Source organism: Haliotis rufescens, unplaced genomic scaffold (assembly GCF_023055435.1).
Source record: "Haliotis rufescens isolate VD_foot unplaced genomic scaffold, xgHalRufe1.0.p SCAF_29, whole genome shotgun sequence".
Taxonomy (NCBI): Eukaryota; Metazoa; Mollusca; class Gastropoda; order Lepetellida; family Haliotidae; genus Haliotis; species Haliotis rufescens.
Genome location: NW_025963990.1, coordinates 1032925 through 1050122, shown reverse-complemented (window position 1 = coordinate 1050122; position 17198 = coordinate 1032925). Strand labels below are relative to the sequence as shown.

The window sequence follows — 17198 nt, the reverse complement described above, 5'->3', positions numbered from 1 at the left end:
CTAGAAAAATACTATCATGAAAGTGTATCCCATGGATAAGCCGACCCCTTTCTACAGAATCTTTTTTCTGGTCCTCAAAATTCGGCTTATACGCGGTCATATACGGTACCTAATTTTCAGCCCAATTCGAAACATTCTCGTACAATGTGTGAAACTGAAACATTGTCTTCGTCATGTGTGTTGAGTAATATTAACTGTTAAATTGATACACATCCATCTTCCCGAGGCAAGGGCGTTAACTGACTATAAAAGTCCAGTTTTCACCCTTGCCGCTCTAGGCTGGTATTTGTTTTAGTCGGAATATGTAGTTGTAAGTTGTAGTTGAAGGTGACCCTCATATTGACCTAGTGAGTGAGTGAGTGAGTTTGGTTTTATGCCGAATATAGCAATATTCCAACAATATCGAGGCAGGGGGACTCAAAAAATGGGCTTCATACATTAAATCCATGTGGGGAATCAAACCTGAGCCTTAGGTGTGACGAACGAACACCTTAACCACTACACTACCCCACTGCCCTAAACATGTCAGTGGTTCAAAGGACCAGCACATAGAAAAATCTACTGTCATGTTGGACTCTAGAGGACACAATAGTCCTGACCTACATGGGTTTTAAAACGTATCACTTCTCTTCACACTGATAATGAGAAACCCGTGTACCATGCAGGGTTGTGTAGGTTGCTGGTTTTGCTAAGAAGATAGTCGAAAAAACTTCAACTTAAATTACTTTTGTTGACCCCCAAATAACACTTGACCACCGCACTTGTTAAATTTTACTGGTCCTAAAGAAAATATGCTAGACTCGGACCAGCGGAGCAGTGTAAGTGTCAAACAGTGCTCATGCAGAATTCTGGAGCTGGCAAACAAGGCTAGCTTTTGTTTTAAGTATATTCCAGCGCATATATCTTACATGGTGGCAAGACTCTGTCCGGACCGTGGATCCCAGAGTTTGATTGGCTGCTGGTTGTCCTTGCTCCCGGAGGCAATGAGAGCTTTCTGTGGGTGCCAGTCCACTGACTTCACGTCCGCACCATGGCCTGAAAATCAATGGGTGTCTCACGAATAAGCAGTATCAGAGTTTGCAAGAAAGTTCCAATAAGGAATTCAAACAAGGCACTTACACATGCCAATACAACACATTACAAGTTTCCACTCCACTAACCCACAGTTTGTACCTCATTTTTGGTTCATTAACTGTTGGTTTTAAAAAATATTTGTTCTACATTATTTCTTAGGCTTAAAAAATAAGTCTTGGTTTTCAGGCACTGCCCACATCATCATAAAGTTCATTGCACGTTTCGTTTTTGTTTCCATTTTCAAAAAAAAATTGTGCATTGTGTTTAAGTATTAGGATTTTATATTTTTTTTAATATGGAAATAAAAACAAAATGTGCGGCAAACTTTATGATGATGGAGGTGGTGCCTGAGAACCAAGACTATCTCTTTTTTAACCTTAGAAGAAAATGAGCCAGATTTTCAAATGAAAAGAGTGAGTGAGTGAGTATGGTTTTACGCCACTTTTAGCAATATTCCAGCAATATCACGGTGGGGGACACCACAAATGGGCTTCACACATTGTGCCCATGTCGGGAATCGAACCCGGGTCTTCGGCGTGACGAACTAACGCTTTAACCACTAGGCTACCCGACCGCCCCTCAAATGAAAAGAAAACTTCAAATTGAGGGTAAATAAACCACTGATGTCTGCTCTTCCACAAAAAACAAGTCAGCAGTTGATGTATTATTTGTTATATTCAGTGAAACAATAACAACATAAATTATATGACATAGTTTGTTAATTACTTATTTATTATACAAGCTGTATACCGAGTGAGTGAGTGAGTGAGTTTGGTTTTACGCCGCTTTTAGCAATATTCCAGCAATATCACGGCGGGGGACACAAGAAATGGGCTTCACACATTGTAGTATCTGCTCAAATGTGACAATGACCAGTGACTACAATACTGTCAAATCAAATATATAACAGTGTTGTCTTTGAAGAAATATATACATATACCGTATTCGACGTAATAAGCACCCAGGGCGCTCTCAAAGTTGGAAATAGGGGGCTCTTATTAGAATATTATTTTGGTAAAAAAAAAAAGATTTGAAAGATAGATTTTGTGGTTTATGCTGACAGCCTGAAATGTTTATATACGACAGATATATTTTTCCAGAATTTAATTGCCCATGATTAAGGGTGCATATAACACATGAGTGCGTATTATACACCAATTGGGATTGTTCACCAGCCAATACATTAGCAAATATCGCCGTGGGCGCTTATTAGAGCGGGGCGCTTATTACGTCGAATACGGCAATACATTTTTAGGGATATTTTAAGGGACAAGGTATGTAAATGCACCTAACTGCATATTAATAAATATTCGATTCTAGCGACCACGAATAACAAATTCAATTCATGAATGGATACGGTTCGATTCACTGAATACGTGAGTGAATCATAACAGCCTTGTTGTGTATATCTGTTATTTTATTCGAATCTTTACCACAGCCAGTCACAAAAATATGGGTGACTTCAATTAGTAGGTCAAGCCATAATATTCTGACATGATAGGGTAAGAGAATGTTTTGTTTTGTACAAGTTACATATATTGCCCCTTGATCATGTGTATGGAGTGAGTGAGGGAGTTGGGCTTATTAACGTGTTGAAAAGTACTTTAGTTACACCTCCGTGCGCCAGCTTGACATGGGAGGAAGTGGCGCAGGTCTTTGACATTTACCACTTCAGTGAAACCCACGAACACGGGTGTGGCGCTTACAACTAGAGACAATTGGTGTGAACCAAAAATTCAAACCCAAGACTGAGGTTCCTGTCAAGCAAAAGGGGCACAATTTGCATTGAGAAACGAGATCAACAGGGCCATCAACGCACCTTCAGGGATGAGAATGTTTTTTCTTAAAAAACTACTGCATGTTAGGCGCTGGGGCACTATATGATTTTTGCGTATATAATTATGATATTCCACAGGTTTATCTAAGATTCTAGACAATGTGCCCCTGGCAAGTAAATTGGGGAATAAATTATTTTGTGCAAGACTTTTCTTACCCGGTAAGTACTTGTTTTCTGATAATTGAGAGGTAGGCCTATTTTAACATTGTATTTTGAGACTGCATTCAATGCAATAAAATATTACTAAGCATTACAACCTAACCTATTCATTCATCCTATTATCAGTGAAATAGTCATAAAATTTGTTATTTCTAATATATATTAACACAAAGTGGGAAACAAAATATGAATTCCATTTTGAGAGGTTTTAATGACATTGAAAAAGTCTGCATGTTGTATTTGAGTTTCAACATGTGTTAACATTAACAGGGCTCACGGTAATATTTTGAGCAATTGAGTATTTACTCAAAAATTATCAGTCACATTGGGTATTAATAGTTTTCTTTGGGTACGGTATTCAATGTTTTCTTCCCTTGTGTTCAGTCTATTGGGTATTTTTATACCAATTAGAAGACATGTTTTTAATAACATTGTAAAATACTGTTTCAGGTGACCAATGGTTCGTGTGGTTTCTTTCGGATTTATATGCAAGCTACTCAATATACATTGGGTAATTGTGAAATATCTGGATCTCTGTATTACAACATGGATGATTCACTAATTCAGTGAGTGAGTGAGTGACATTCCTGCAATATCACGGTGGGAGACATCAGAAATGGGCTTTGCACATTGTACCAATGAGGGGAATCAAACCCAGCCCTTCAGCGTGATGAGTGAACGCTTCAACCACTAGGCTACCCCACTGCCCCTCCAGGTGATATAATCAACGTATCACATACCTGTAAGTTGATACTAAAAATGGTACTGAAATATGTACTGTGACAAACATGTTGAGCTTGTAGGCACTGTAGCTTACCGGAATGTGTAGTCAACTCACAACAAAGACGGAAGACTTAAAATAAATTGCTTTCAGCATTGATATTCAAATACGTCTTGCATAATTACTGAGGACTAAACACTAAATCTAACAAATAGGATGTCAACGTAAGAGTGAGTGAGTGAGGTTTTACGCCGCTTTTAGCAATATTCCAGCAATATCACGGAGGGGGGACACCACAAATGGATTCACACATTGTACCCATGTCAGGAATCGAACCCGGGTCTTTGGCATGACAAGCGAACACTTTAACCACTAGGCTACCCGACAGCCCAGAAGAGTGAGTGAGTGAGTGAGATGGGTTCAACACCGCTTTTAACAGTATTACAGTTATATCATGGCGTGTCAGCTTAGTGTGGGAGAAAAGCCCGAAGTGATACAGGTCTCAGACGTTTACCACTTCGGTGAAACCCACATGCACAGGTATGGTGCTGACAAACCTAGAAACATGATCATGCCAACCCAGGATTCAAACCCACAGTTATAGGCTTCTGGCATGCCCAAGAGACAGAACTGCAAATTGCTGCGCCTTGGACAACCCAAGACCCCCAACATAACAAGAAACATGCTAAAGTTCAGCCTTTGAGAGAATTTTAGAGCACGGTCAAAACAAGGTCAAGATTTAAAATATCCCAAAGCCCAGAACTACACATACAGTAAACTTCAGCCATTTACTCAAAACGGCGGAATATTTTCATAAATAGGTTTCCTCAATATGACTGCTGTGGTGGCTATGGCTAATCCAATTTGAACAGATCAAAGTGAGTGAGTGAGTTGGGTTTAACGCCGCTTTTAACACTATTCCAGTTATATCGCGGCGTGTCAGCTTAATGTGGGAGGAAAGCCCGAAGTGATGCAGGTCTCAGATGTTTACCACTTCGGTGAAACCCACGAGCACGGGTATGGTGCTGACAAACCTAGAAATATAATCGGGGCGAACCGGGATTCGAACCCACAATCATAGGTTTCTGGCGTGCCCAAGGGACGCAACTCTGCACAGCGAATCGCGGCGCCTTAGACGACTGGGCCAACCGTGCCCCCAAACAGATCAGACGTCATCATTGGTGGAAACATTATCTGAAGTTTCAGCTTCATTGGTAAAGTGGTTTCTGAGACATTTTCACCACACTTCGGACACTAGACAAGCAGGCCACAACTTTACTTTCAGTCAGGTGAGCTAAAAATATCATAATTTGAATTTGTTTCCTGCGACAAAATAATTATTAAAATACTGGGAAATCTGATCAGGCACTTCTCATGTGCATGTAGTTTGTTTTCTTTGTTGTTTAACGCCACACTCAGCAATATTCCAGCTATATGACGACACTCTGTAAATAATCGAGTCCTGACCACAATCCAGTGGTTGACATCACGAGCATGGATCCACGCAATTGGGATACGATCACATGCATCAACCAAGTCAGCGAGCCTGACCAACCGACCCCGTTAGTTGCCTCTTACAAGCATAGTCACCTTTTACAGCAAGTATGGGTTGCTGAACACCTCTTCTACACGTATCATGATACATTGGTCACAATACAATACATATCGTGATACGCATGTATACCTCAAATCACACGGAAACTTCTTGACAATAAATATTTCAAAGAAGGTTCAAAAGGAAAATCTAGCAGGAGACATGTTTATCGCGGCTAGTTTTAGTAATATACTTGAAATGATAATTACAACACTTTTTGACGTATGTGACGGACAAAAACTGCTTGGGGTCATTAAACGAGATTTAAGTTGTTCATTTCAGCAAGTGTATTATCTTGTATCGATATAGAAAAAAAGGTTTCCACATTTGGTTTTCGACAGGTCTGTCCCCGTTATCCTCACCAATCAGTAGGAGACACCTGAACTCCATCTCGGTTGCATTATATATGTCAATACTGGCCTCACATGTTGAGCTTGTCTTTAACAAGGAGAGATGCAAGAACCATACCTCGTAGAATTCTCTCTTCATGACCTCTCATAAAGTCCCAAACACGAACAGTTCCGTCATCTGCACATGTTGTAAATTTATTGTCGCTTGGGCAAAAACTGTCATGGAGAAACAAATAACAGAAGAGGATATTAGAAGAAAAGCATTTATTTATGAATGATACGGTAACTACAAATGCATTCTGAGGTCGAAATATCCATTCCACTGTATGGATAGGGCAATCAAGCCTTTATTTCTTTACTAGATTATTATCTTATGGGCAATCAAGCCTTTATTTCTTCAATTCTATCATTCAGAGACACTTAAACAGGGCAATCAAACCTTTATTCCCTTAACAAAAAAAACACAAAGGTTATAGTTTTTTCCTAAATAGCATGGGCAATCAAGCCTTTATTTGCTGACAAAAAAACAAAGTAGAGATAGCTTTTCCCTAAATTGTATGGGCAATCAAGCCTTTATTTCTGTTAAACTCTCTTCAATTCTATCAATCAGACACTTAAACAGGGCAATCAAGCCTTTATTTCCTTAACAAAAAAACACAAAGGTTATAGTTTTTTCCTAAATAGCATGGGCAATCAAGCCTTTATTTGTTCCTTACATAGTCTGCGTATTCAAGCCTTTATTTATTCCCTAAATAGTACAGTAATGAAGCCGTTTTCTATTCCAACAAAGTAAGGAGCATCAAGCCTTTATTTATTCCCTAAATAGTACAGTAATGAAGCCGTTTTCTATTCCAACAAAGTAAGGGGCATCAAGCCTTTATTTATTCCCTACGTCACACAGGCTCAAAGGTTTTTGTTTCCTAAATCAAACAGATAAATCATGCTCTCATTTGAACCCTAAATAGTAAGGGCATCAAGCCTTTATTTCCTTACTATTGATACAACTAGCAAACAACCTTTATTGAGTGTAAATCAATGAATCAATAAAATAAATGATAAATAAAATGTAAAAAACTTGAATTTCTTGATGATATACATAAAACTTCAATTAGCACACCATTGAACATGGAAATTAAGCCCTCATTTCCTCAAAAGTGTGGGAAATAAGCCTTTATTTCTTTGTATCTACATTTGATGACATTTGAAAAAACATAAATATGTTCCTCTCAGCCCACGATTGGTGATATATGATGATATAATTGATGTTATGATAAGTATGAAACTTTCTGACTCTCTTAACACAAGTAAATAAATACATGCAAACTTAAAAAAAAATACAGCAAGAAATATTTAAAAAGATACGTTTGGTAATGTTATTTTTTTCGTAATATCCTATTATATTTCTGAAAAACAAATATTCAGTGTAGCAACATGAACTATTAATATGCCAGAATTATCACCTTTCACAACAAGCATCCACGCCATTACTTTCCATCAACAAGAATATACGACCATTTCTACCTAGGTCTATCTAAACTTCTGACCAGGGCTTTGAAAGCCTTTATTCAAATGTCCTTGAACCTTTGTTCAGTAGAGAAGAACGTTGGGCATTGGCCTTTATTTGAAAACTATTGACGCCAAAGTCTATATTTCACAGGGGCAAAAAGCCTTTATTCAAGTCCTGCATCATATATAATTCATTGCGGGCAAAGTGCCTTTATTTCCAAGAAAATAGCTGAATTATCACAAATCTCCTCAGTTAAAGTTGTCAATCTTGGTTCACTAAAATAGGTGAATATTTCCCTAGCATTATTCACTATCCATGAAATGCATTTGTAGAGTATCACATCATCATAAACAAGCACTACACAGCATCAAAATGGCAAATGTAACAGCTGTGTTAACAATACTACTTTATTCCAGAAGACCTCCAACTCCCCTGAAATATGAAGCAATCTGTCTGCAAATTGGCCAAACTTACCTTCATTGTTCTGTCAGAGTAAGTGAGTTGGGGCTTTCGCTGCATTGAACAGTATTTCATTTATATCACAGCGTGTCAGCTCATGTTTACCTCTCGAACAAAACTCACAAGCAATGTGCTGACAAACCTTGGAACAATCAGGGCAAACCGAGATTCGAACCCATGATCAAGGGACCTCTCTGCACAGTGAAGTGGGGAGCCTGGACGACTGGGCCACCAGCACCACTCGTCGTGACAATGATCAAATCAATAAATGATAGGACCATGTCTCATTATCTCCAGAGTATATTTACTGTAGTCTGACAACTTATTTGTTTTTGCAGCATTTTTCAAGATTGTTTCCAGTACTGACATGCACCCTGTCAATACAGCTCACACATACATTACTAATGTACGTTACTTACTCATGACACTAAAATGTCTTAGTTCTAATTTGAAATACACTGTAACGATCTCTTATCATATATTTCTGTTGTTCGTACTATCACAGATACTGTACAGCAACTATTGTAATATGTGAGGAAGTGAGTGAGTGAGTGAGTGAGGTTATACGCCGCTTTTAGCAATATTCCAGCAATATCACGGCGGAGGACACCAAAATTGGGCTTCACACATTGTACCCATGTCGGGAATCAAACCCAGGTCTTCGGCGTGACGAGCGAACGCTTTAACCACTAGGCTACCCGACCACCCCTATTGTAATATGTCCCTTTCAATGATGGGTGATACAGCAGTCAGCATGTGCAATCCTGGAATTGATGAATAAAAGGGACTTCCTACGACCCCACCCAATTTTCTACAAGTGGGTCGTGATCCCAAAAACACTTGCAAGAAATATTTTCTTGCAGGATTTCTTAAAATGTGTTTATCTTGATGTTTTGTTTGTTTGTTGTTTAACGCCGCACTCAGCAATATTCCATCAATCATGACGGCGGTCAGAAATAGTCAAGTCTGGACCAGACAATCCAGTGACTTACAAATAGTCAAAATAGTCAAAATTCAAGCAATGCATGACAGGTGCCCTAATCAGTATCAGTATTTATCCTGTGAGAAACGCTTGCCTCCCTTTTGTGTGGCTAACATTTGCAACTGGAAAACAAATCAAGAAAAAACTGCCGAAACATGAGGTTGACAGACTACAATGACTACATGCGCCACTCCAGTATGTTCCTTTAACATATTAGTAGTTATTCTTTATTCAAACACTGCCTTTATTGGAATACAAGATAACAAGTGCAAAACAGATCCCACACAGTAGGAAACACTCCTCTTGCTCATTAATGATCAACTGAATGAACTCTGTCTTGGTTTGAACCCTGTAGTCTCCGAGATCTAAAACCTGTGTATAAACCACCAGTTCAAACAAGATCTGACCTAGCCTGACATCTTAACCAAGTCAGCGTCCTTAATTTTGCTCTCATAGTATCTTAACATCTATTACACCCACACCCACCTCTTGACGTATTTCTTGGACACTAGGGCCATATCAGGGCCCTTGATTTTTATAGTTAATTTCAAACACTGAGTTGCACAAACCACTAGATGGATTTTACTGTGTGGAACCCTCAATACGGACAGGGCTAGGACTTCTTTGGCCTTACCCTTGAGGGTGCCTAATGGAAGGTCACAAAGTGATGGTCACTCATCAAACTGTCTTAGCACCCACCTCGCACAACCCTGTCATCATCCCACTCAAATTACCACTTTCTTGAACCAACTCCACATATTCTACATCTTCAAACCCCCATCCAGGCTAAGTAAGACCTAGGTGTAACCAATTTCCCTGTTGTACCAGCACAAAGTAGCAATAGTAGTGTTTCCTAGTGTTTTCGAGACCAGAACAAAAATACTTAGTGTTAGACAAGCTAGACATGGCTGGTGTCTGTCTGTGGCCGACGGTAGAGACTCCCACCTGATCCCTCGAACTGCCTCCTTGTGACCCTGGTACATCTTCACGTTGTTCATATTGGACTGCCAGTACTTGATGAAGCCTGCGTGGTCAGCGGTCACCATCCACATGTCATTGTGACTCCATCTCATGGCTCGGACAGATGTGTCGTGCGCCTGGAAGAAAATCACAACTTTGCAGTAACCAAAGACAAAGCATCATACATATATCCCAGCAGTCTACACAGTGTAAGTAATTAGCTGTCTAAGCAATGACCATAAGATAAAAGTGAATAAGGGACTGAATCTTATTTAAAGCAGAAATGTTCAAAGTAAAGTGGGGTCCTGGCACCCTTGAGGTCTACTCCTAGAGGACCTGAATCTGGGGGCCTGAACAGTCCCTTCAAAGCGGTGTGGTGTGGTGTGTGACCGCGCTCTTGTACTAGTCAAGACTAAAGCCGGTTTTATAGTGCTAACACACTGAGATCCCATGCCGCAGTTTAAAATAAACACAGCACTCAGACACAGTATGCTGAATCCAAGCCGACCAGTCCTTGTTTTAGCCCCTTAATGCCAAGCGCAAGAGTAACAACAAGAACCATCTTTAACGTCTTCTGGTATGACGCGGCCAGGATTGAACCACGCACCTTTTGTTCTCGGGGCGGAGGCTCTACCACCAGACCATCGAGGCTGTCGCAAACCACCAGGACCCCCTTAACTACTCACATTATCATAGCCATATAATTTGTTTGTTTGTTGTTTAACACTGCACTCAGCAATATTCCAACTATATGACAGCGGTCTGTAAATAATCGAGTCTGGATCAGACAATCCAGGGGTTGTCATGAGCATCAATCCACGCAATTGGGATCGGACATACATCAACCAAGTCAGCAAGCCTGACCACCCGATCCCGTTAGTCGCCTCTGTACAGCAAGCATGGGTTGCTGAAGACCTATACTACCCCGGATCTTCACGGGTCCAAAGCAATATAAAGGTACTCCAGTGGGATTGAGTCAGCTGATCTTAATACAACATTGACTGGCATTTCAATAGCATCCAGAGCTCCAGACAACTTTTTGAGCAATTGAGTTTTAACTCTAGGGTTTCTATTTTAATTGGGTTATTACATTTTTCATTGGGTAACCAATATGTTTTCACTCATCTATTCATCACTCTATGCATCCCAAAAATTAGTGAACATTTTAAGATTTTAAAAAAATTAAGTAATGTTTTAGATGTATGTAACTGTTTTAAACATATAGGCTTGACTCGGAAAGTAAAATAGCTTGTAATTTTGTTTCCGGAATTAGCTCCTTTGTACGCATGTTGAAAAAGTTTCAATGGGTATTTACGAGATCTGTGTTTATACATTTCAGTTTTTCATTTAATGCATGCATTTCTGTACGCAAGTTTATTGAAAGTAAACAAAGGTTTGATGTAAAAAATAGGGAACTTAAAGACTGTGTTTAAACATTATATGAAGAAAAAAAAGAGTAAACACTGGACAAATATATATATGATATAAACTAATATATCAAACAGGCCATGCCCACCTGCAGACCACGCCCACCTGCAGACCACGCCCACTAACAGACCACACCCACTAACAGGCCACTGTTTCCCGATTGGCTGACATTAGAATGGGCGGGGCTTGTGTTACATGATTGCAAAACATTGTCCCCCAATATCCATTTTGGTTAACTCGCACAGAAAACACAGGGCACGGAGCACCTATTGTTCTACCCTGATACACAAAGTGAGCATCAATTGTACAGCACAACTCACCTGTAGAATAGTCTCAAAGTTAAATGCAAGGCCATTCCACAGTGTAAACTCCCCACTGGAAGCTCCAGTGACCAAACGCCGACCTTCTGGTGTCCACTGAAAGACAAAATATCACCAATATAGGGCCAGCTCAACGTGTCCTACTGAATTCACAAGGCAGCGATAGAAACTAACTGTTTTAGACTTTTAGTCCACTAGTCCTTATAATGATAACATATAGCAAAACCCTAATAAAGGCAAATTTCTACTAGTCCTTAGGATACCTTAACTGTTGGGCACTTTGGCAATGACTACAGGACTAGTGCCAATTTCTAATGCTGCAAGGCCACATCTTTTGAAGACTCTTGCTCCAGAAATGGAGTGAGTGAGTGAGTGAGTGAGTGAGTGAGTGAGTGAGTGAGTGAGAGAGTTGGGTTTAACGCCACTTTTAGCAGTATTCCAGTCATATCGTGGCATGTCAGCTTAATGCGGGAGGAAAGCCCGAAGTGATGCAGGTCTCAGACATTTAATACTTTGGTGAAACCCACAAACACAGGTATGGTGCTGACAAACCTAGAAACATAATCGGGGCGAACCGGGATTCGAACCCACAATCATAGGTTTCTGGCGTGCCCAAGGGACGCAACTCTGCACAGCGAATTGCATTCGTGACCAAGTCATGTTATTCCAGGACAAGCCGAATAGCGACTCGTGCCCCGCTCATGGCCATTTTTGCAACCGGGTTCCATCTTAGCGCAAACGGACATACCTAAAACAATTGTCTACTCGTTGCGTAATGGTTCACTTACATTTCCCCATATATTATATATATTTCAGATGCAATTTAATCCACATCGGGACATGCGGAATTATACAGTATGATTGAACACATTTAACTGTGTCTTTGGTATATTTTTAGATGCAAGACATATGCAAAATCAAAAAATATTTCTGAGGGATTCTTTGACGAAGAACTTGAAATCATGCGCGTATTCCGATTGGTTTGTCGTATTTTCGCACATAACATTCATCGACAAGGGGGACGAGTCTTCTTGCAGGTTACAGAGGGGCGAGTGGTGACGAATGAGCGAATCGCAGCGCTTTAGACAACTGGGCCATCCGTGCCCCCTTAGAAACAGGAGAGTAACATAAGGAAGAGAGTTTATGAATGTCAACTTCTTGATTATGAGGAACACAAGTTTGGGAGTATATACTTACTCCTCCATCAGGTGAAAGGAGAAAGCATATACTCTGAAACGTTGTTCCTTATAATAAAGAAGTTGACATCAATAAACTCCTTTCCTTACGTGTATTACTTCTAAATGCCATTCAAAGACTTCATAACAGTAACAGTTATTATTCCAGTTGAAATGAACACGGATTACAAGCAAAAATTCTAGATTTGAATCTTCCTTTTCACTGGCTGTACAAAGTTGAACCAAAAACTTTCGATCACATGATATGGTCAGAGCTCCAGATAACTTTTTGAGCAATTGAGTTTTCACTCGATGGTTTCTATCTTAATAGGGTTATTACATTTTTCATTGGGTAACCAATACTTTTTCACTCATCTATTCATCACTATTGGGTTTTCCCCCAAATTGAGTAAACATTTTGAGCTTTTTAAAAAAATTGTTTAAAATGTAATATTATAGTGGTAATTATAGGCTCGTCTCCAGAAGTAAATTAGCCCGTAATTGTGTTTTGGAACTTAGCTCCGCTGTACGCATCATTGGGTATTCACGCGTGTTGTTTTCCATCAATTTAGTTTTCCATTTAATGCATGCGTTTCTGTACACACGTTAATTGAAAGTAATTGGGTTTTGAATAGTTTTGGGGGATATTTTAAGCAAATACGCATCTTATCTGCTTTGTTCTGGTGTCCGGGGTAGGGTGTCACAGGCCCAGGATAACACAACTGTTATTCACAGAACATATATTAAACCCTATATTACTCACTGTCACACAGAAGATTGGACATCGGAACTTGTTGGTCGACGTCCTCACAAACTTAGTTGTAACAGAATTGATGGGGTTTTCAACAGTTGCCATTGGGGGCTCCAGCTGAAAGGTTCAAAACACTTGTGTCCAAATCACTGCATTACCCTTGCATGAGCAACTTATTACAAGGTTGGTTGGTTTGTTTGTTGTTTAACGCCGCACTCAGCAATATTCCAGCTATATGACGGCGGTCTGTAAATAATCGAGTCTGGACCAGACAATCCAGTGATTAATATCATGAGCATCAATCCACGCAATTGGGATTGATGACATGCATCAACCAAGTCACAGGGTTAGAAACTAACAGTTTTCGTCCACTAGTCCTTATAATGATAACATATAGCAAAACCCTTAAAAAGGGCAAATTTCTACTAGTCCTTATGATACCTTTACCATTGGGCAGTTTGGCAAGGACTATAGGACTAGTGCCAATTTCTAACGCTGAGTCAGCGAGCCTGACACCCAATCCCGTTAGTCGCCTTTTACTGCAAGGATGGGTTGCTGAAGTCCTATTCTACCCCGGAATATTCACGGGACACTTATTACAAGGACTGCAATAGAAATACATGGAGCATCACACCAAGACTGAAGTATCTATCTACATACAGTGGCATGTATTGTGAGCTCACTGAACTTGTGGATGAAATATTAAACCCAGTTCCTAAAGCTTACAAGATGTATCATCATTAATAATCAACAAATCATACAATAATGCAAGCTTACATCTATTTGATAGAGGGCATCTGGCTGAATGGATACAGCATCTCTACGATCCCTTTGCCACACTCGGTTCTGAAAAAAGATAAATATTTCTCAAATTAATTTGCATCATGCTAACATTTCCAATTTTTTTCCAACTTAAAACATTAGGCCAACTGAAACCAGTCCACTAGTCCTTATAATGATAATATGTAGCAAAACCCTTAAAAATGGCAAATTTCTACTAGTCCTTATGATGATTGCCCAGTTTGGCAACGACTACAGAAATACTGCCAATTTCTACTGCTGAGAAACACATGACAGTGACACAGTTGTCCAGTCAGACGAAATAATTTTTCATCTCGCAATAAACAGCGTACAGAACAGTATTTCATTTTCTCATATTAGCTAGTGAGTATTTTGGAGGTGCTTTTCTGTTTTTTCCTCAAAATGTTAAATCTAAATGATCAATGACATTGGTGTGACATGGACATGTTGGAAATTAGTTTGATTGTTGTTTAACACAACACTCAGCAATATTCCACCTACATGACAGCGACTGTAAATTATCAGTCTGGAACAGACAATCCAGCAATTGACATCATGAGCATGTGATGAGCATCAATCCACGCAATTGGGATATGATGACATGCATCAACCAACTCTGTGAGCCTGACCACCCAATCCCGTTAGTCGCGTTTTACGGCAAGCATGGGTTGCTGAAGACCTATTCCACCCTGAATCTGGAAACTAGTAATCCGAATGGTTCAGTTCCTGGTGAAATTGTCCGGAATAAGAGCTGACTGAGTTTTAATTTAACATCCTATTAAAAAGGTTTCAGTGAAAAAGCAACAGACTAACAACTCATGGAACCATGGATATTGATACATTGATCATCAACATGTCACGTGCATGAACAAACCAGGACACTGACCTAAAATAAGTTTCAGAAAAAAAACAGTACTTATCCCACAGTATGCAAATTACAATGGTATCTTTCAATGGTGTACTTCATTTAACACTACACTTAGCAGTATTAGAGCAACATAACGGTGGTCTTTAAATAATTGAGTCTGAACCAGACAACCAAGTGATTGACATAATGAGCATCATACTACATAATTAGGATAGGATGACATGCATCAGCTAAGTCAGCAAGTCTGACCACCCGATCCCCATATGACACCTTACTACAAGCATAGTCGCCTCTTACGGCAAGCATGGGTTGCTGAAGACCTCTTCTCTACACGGATCTTCACAGGTCTCAATGGTGTACTTACATGTAAATATCTTATCACAGAAGAGTTGTAATCCACAGTTTTCCGATGGACAGCCTTTCTCATTCGCTTGCCATCAAACATAGCACTTTGCTGATTTAAAAACTGTTGACGGATCTGGGGCAAACTCAGCCCCGTAGCCTGGCCCTTTTGGTCGGTGGATTTCACTTGAGACATCTGTGGGTTGGGCTGATCCATCCTGGGAACAAAGTTCCGGGGCCGGAACATCGGGGGCCCCGGGGCAGGCATACGCATCATCATCATTCCACCATCCATGATGAACTGAAAAAGCATGTTGGTGATGAAAGAATGAATAACTATGATGATCAGATTATTCAAGAAGTAAACTTAATGTGTAAATTGCAGCTAGAATCATTGTCCAAAATACCCCTTACCTCTCCCATTTCAGGTGTGTTTGTTTTGTTTGTTCTTTAACGTCACACTCAGCAATATTACAGCTATATGATGGCGGTCTGTGAATAATCAAGCCGTGATCAGCAACTCCAGTGATTGACATACTGAGCATGGACTTTAGGGTTGGTTAGTTGTGAGGTAACTTTTTTAACAAGTTTTGAGTTTCACAAGGAAAATGGCTACTTCGCATGCACATAAAGGTAAATAAATGGATGCTGATGACTTGGTAAACGAGCACTAGTTATTTGTGATAGGGCCTGTTGTCTCTAGGTAGGGTGTTAGATTATCTCTTTAGCCGAGCTTAGATTCAAGCTGTCAATGCGAGTTCAAGCCTCCATGCAACATTAATTGAAATCTGAAAAAGTGTGCCCGGTAAAGTAAACTATTCCATGTTTCGCAACTGAATTACTGTAAATGTGTGATAGTTACACACCGTCTGGGGTAAGAGATATACTGTTATAGATATACTAAAATTTGTTTATCATACCCAACGTTTGGGTATTCCCAACCTGATATAGGGACATGAAAAGCATAATTCCTTTCACTAGACTCAGTCTTTTGGATTCCCGGTCGTGCCAATTCGGAGATGACAGCACAATATGGGGGTTGGTCCATGGTTGATGCTTCCATAGGAAGTCTGAGAAAGTGTGTCTTTCTAACACTTTAAAGACTCCTCCTTTTGAACCACGCCTGGGCATTTGTGGGTTCTACGAATCTAGTTTACACATATGTCAAGGAATAACGGCACAATTCCCATATTTATACACGAGAGAGCGTTCGTGTTTAATTTGCGCATCATACTGGGACATGCGTAAGTCTCACTTGCCGATATGTGATGGCCAGGAAAGTTACAATCAAATTCAACAAGTTAATACAACACAACATTCCAATAAGAAAAACCTATGTAAAGCGTACCTAAACTGACTGAAAATATGTAAGTCGTGCTCTATTGATCAGTTTACGCCCAATGTCCTCAAATGTGTTGAAGATGTTTGGACACATTGTGCGTTATGCATGTCTTCGTGAATAAAATGGCGGCGTTTAATGGTTAATGCTAAAATTTAAACTGCTCATAGCTTGTTCGAAACGAAACAATTATAATTTCCTCACGGTGATAATACGAAAATTACAACGTATATGTTTGTTACAGGTAGATCCAGATCATTAATTTTCGTATATCCCGAGTTGTATCATACAATGGCCGGGTTAATCAAAATAAATAAAAAACCGGCATTTTAAACATTATTTAATGTTTCCTCCTCCACTTTTACCATTTATCCCACAGAAATCGACCAATTTTCTTGAATGAGATGGTTCCCGGTTGTCCTTGCGCTTCGACCACTTGCCATAAGGCTCCATCACAGCGCATGCAACCTTCTCTGTCCTTATACTGCATTAAAGCATTGGGGACACGCAAATATCGCTGTGATGATCTTA

The 17198-nt window shown here is 39.8% G+C and overlaps 1 protein-coding gene across 1 annotated transcript in view; it reads right to left on the bottom strand.

The window, feature by feature from the left end:
* The window catches only part of LOC124137741 (pre-mRNA 3' end processing protein WDR33-like), a 28490-nt gene extending 11683 nt beyond the window's left edge, over nt 1–16807 (bottom strand). Inside the window, exons 1-8 of the mRNA XM_048402716.1 lie at nt 16677–16807; nt 15351–15629; nt 14095–14163; nt 13330–13434; nt 11392–11487; nt 9629–9780; nt 5854–5951; nt 909–1035 (exon numbers count right to left, since the gene is read on the bottom strand). Of these exons, the coding sequence (XP_048258673.1) occupies nt 909–1035; nt 5854–5951; nt 9629–9780; nt 11392–11487; nt 13330–13434; nt 14095–14163; nt 15351–15623 (920 nt within the window). The 5' untranslated portion in view covers nt 15624–15629; nt 16677–16807. The remainder of the gene's footprint in view (nt 1–908; nt 1036–5853; nt 5952–9628; nt 9781–11391; nt 11488–13329; nt 13435–14094; nt 14164–15350; nt 15630–16676) is intronic.
* Nucleotides 16808–17198: the final 391 nt, after the last annotated feature.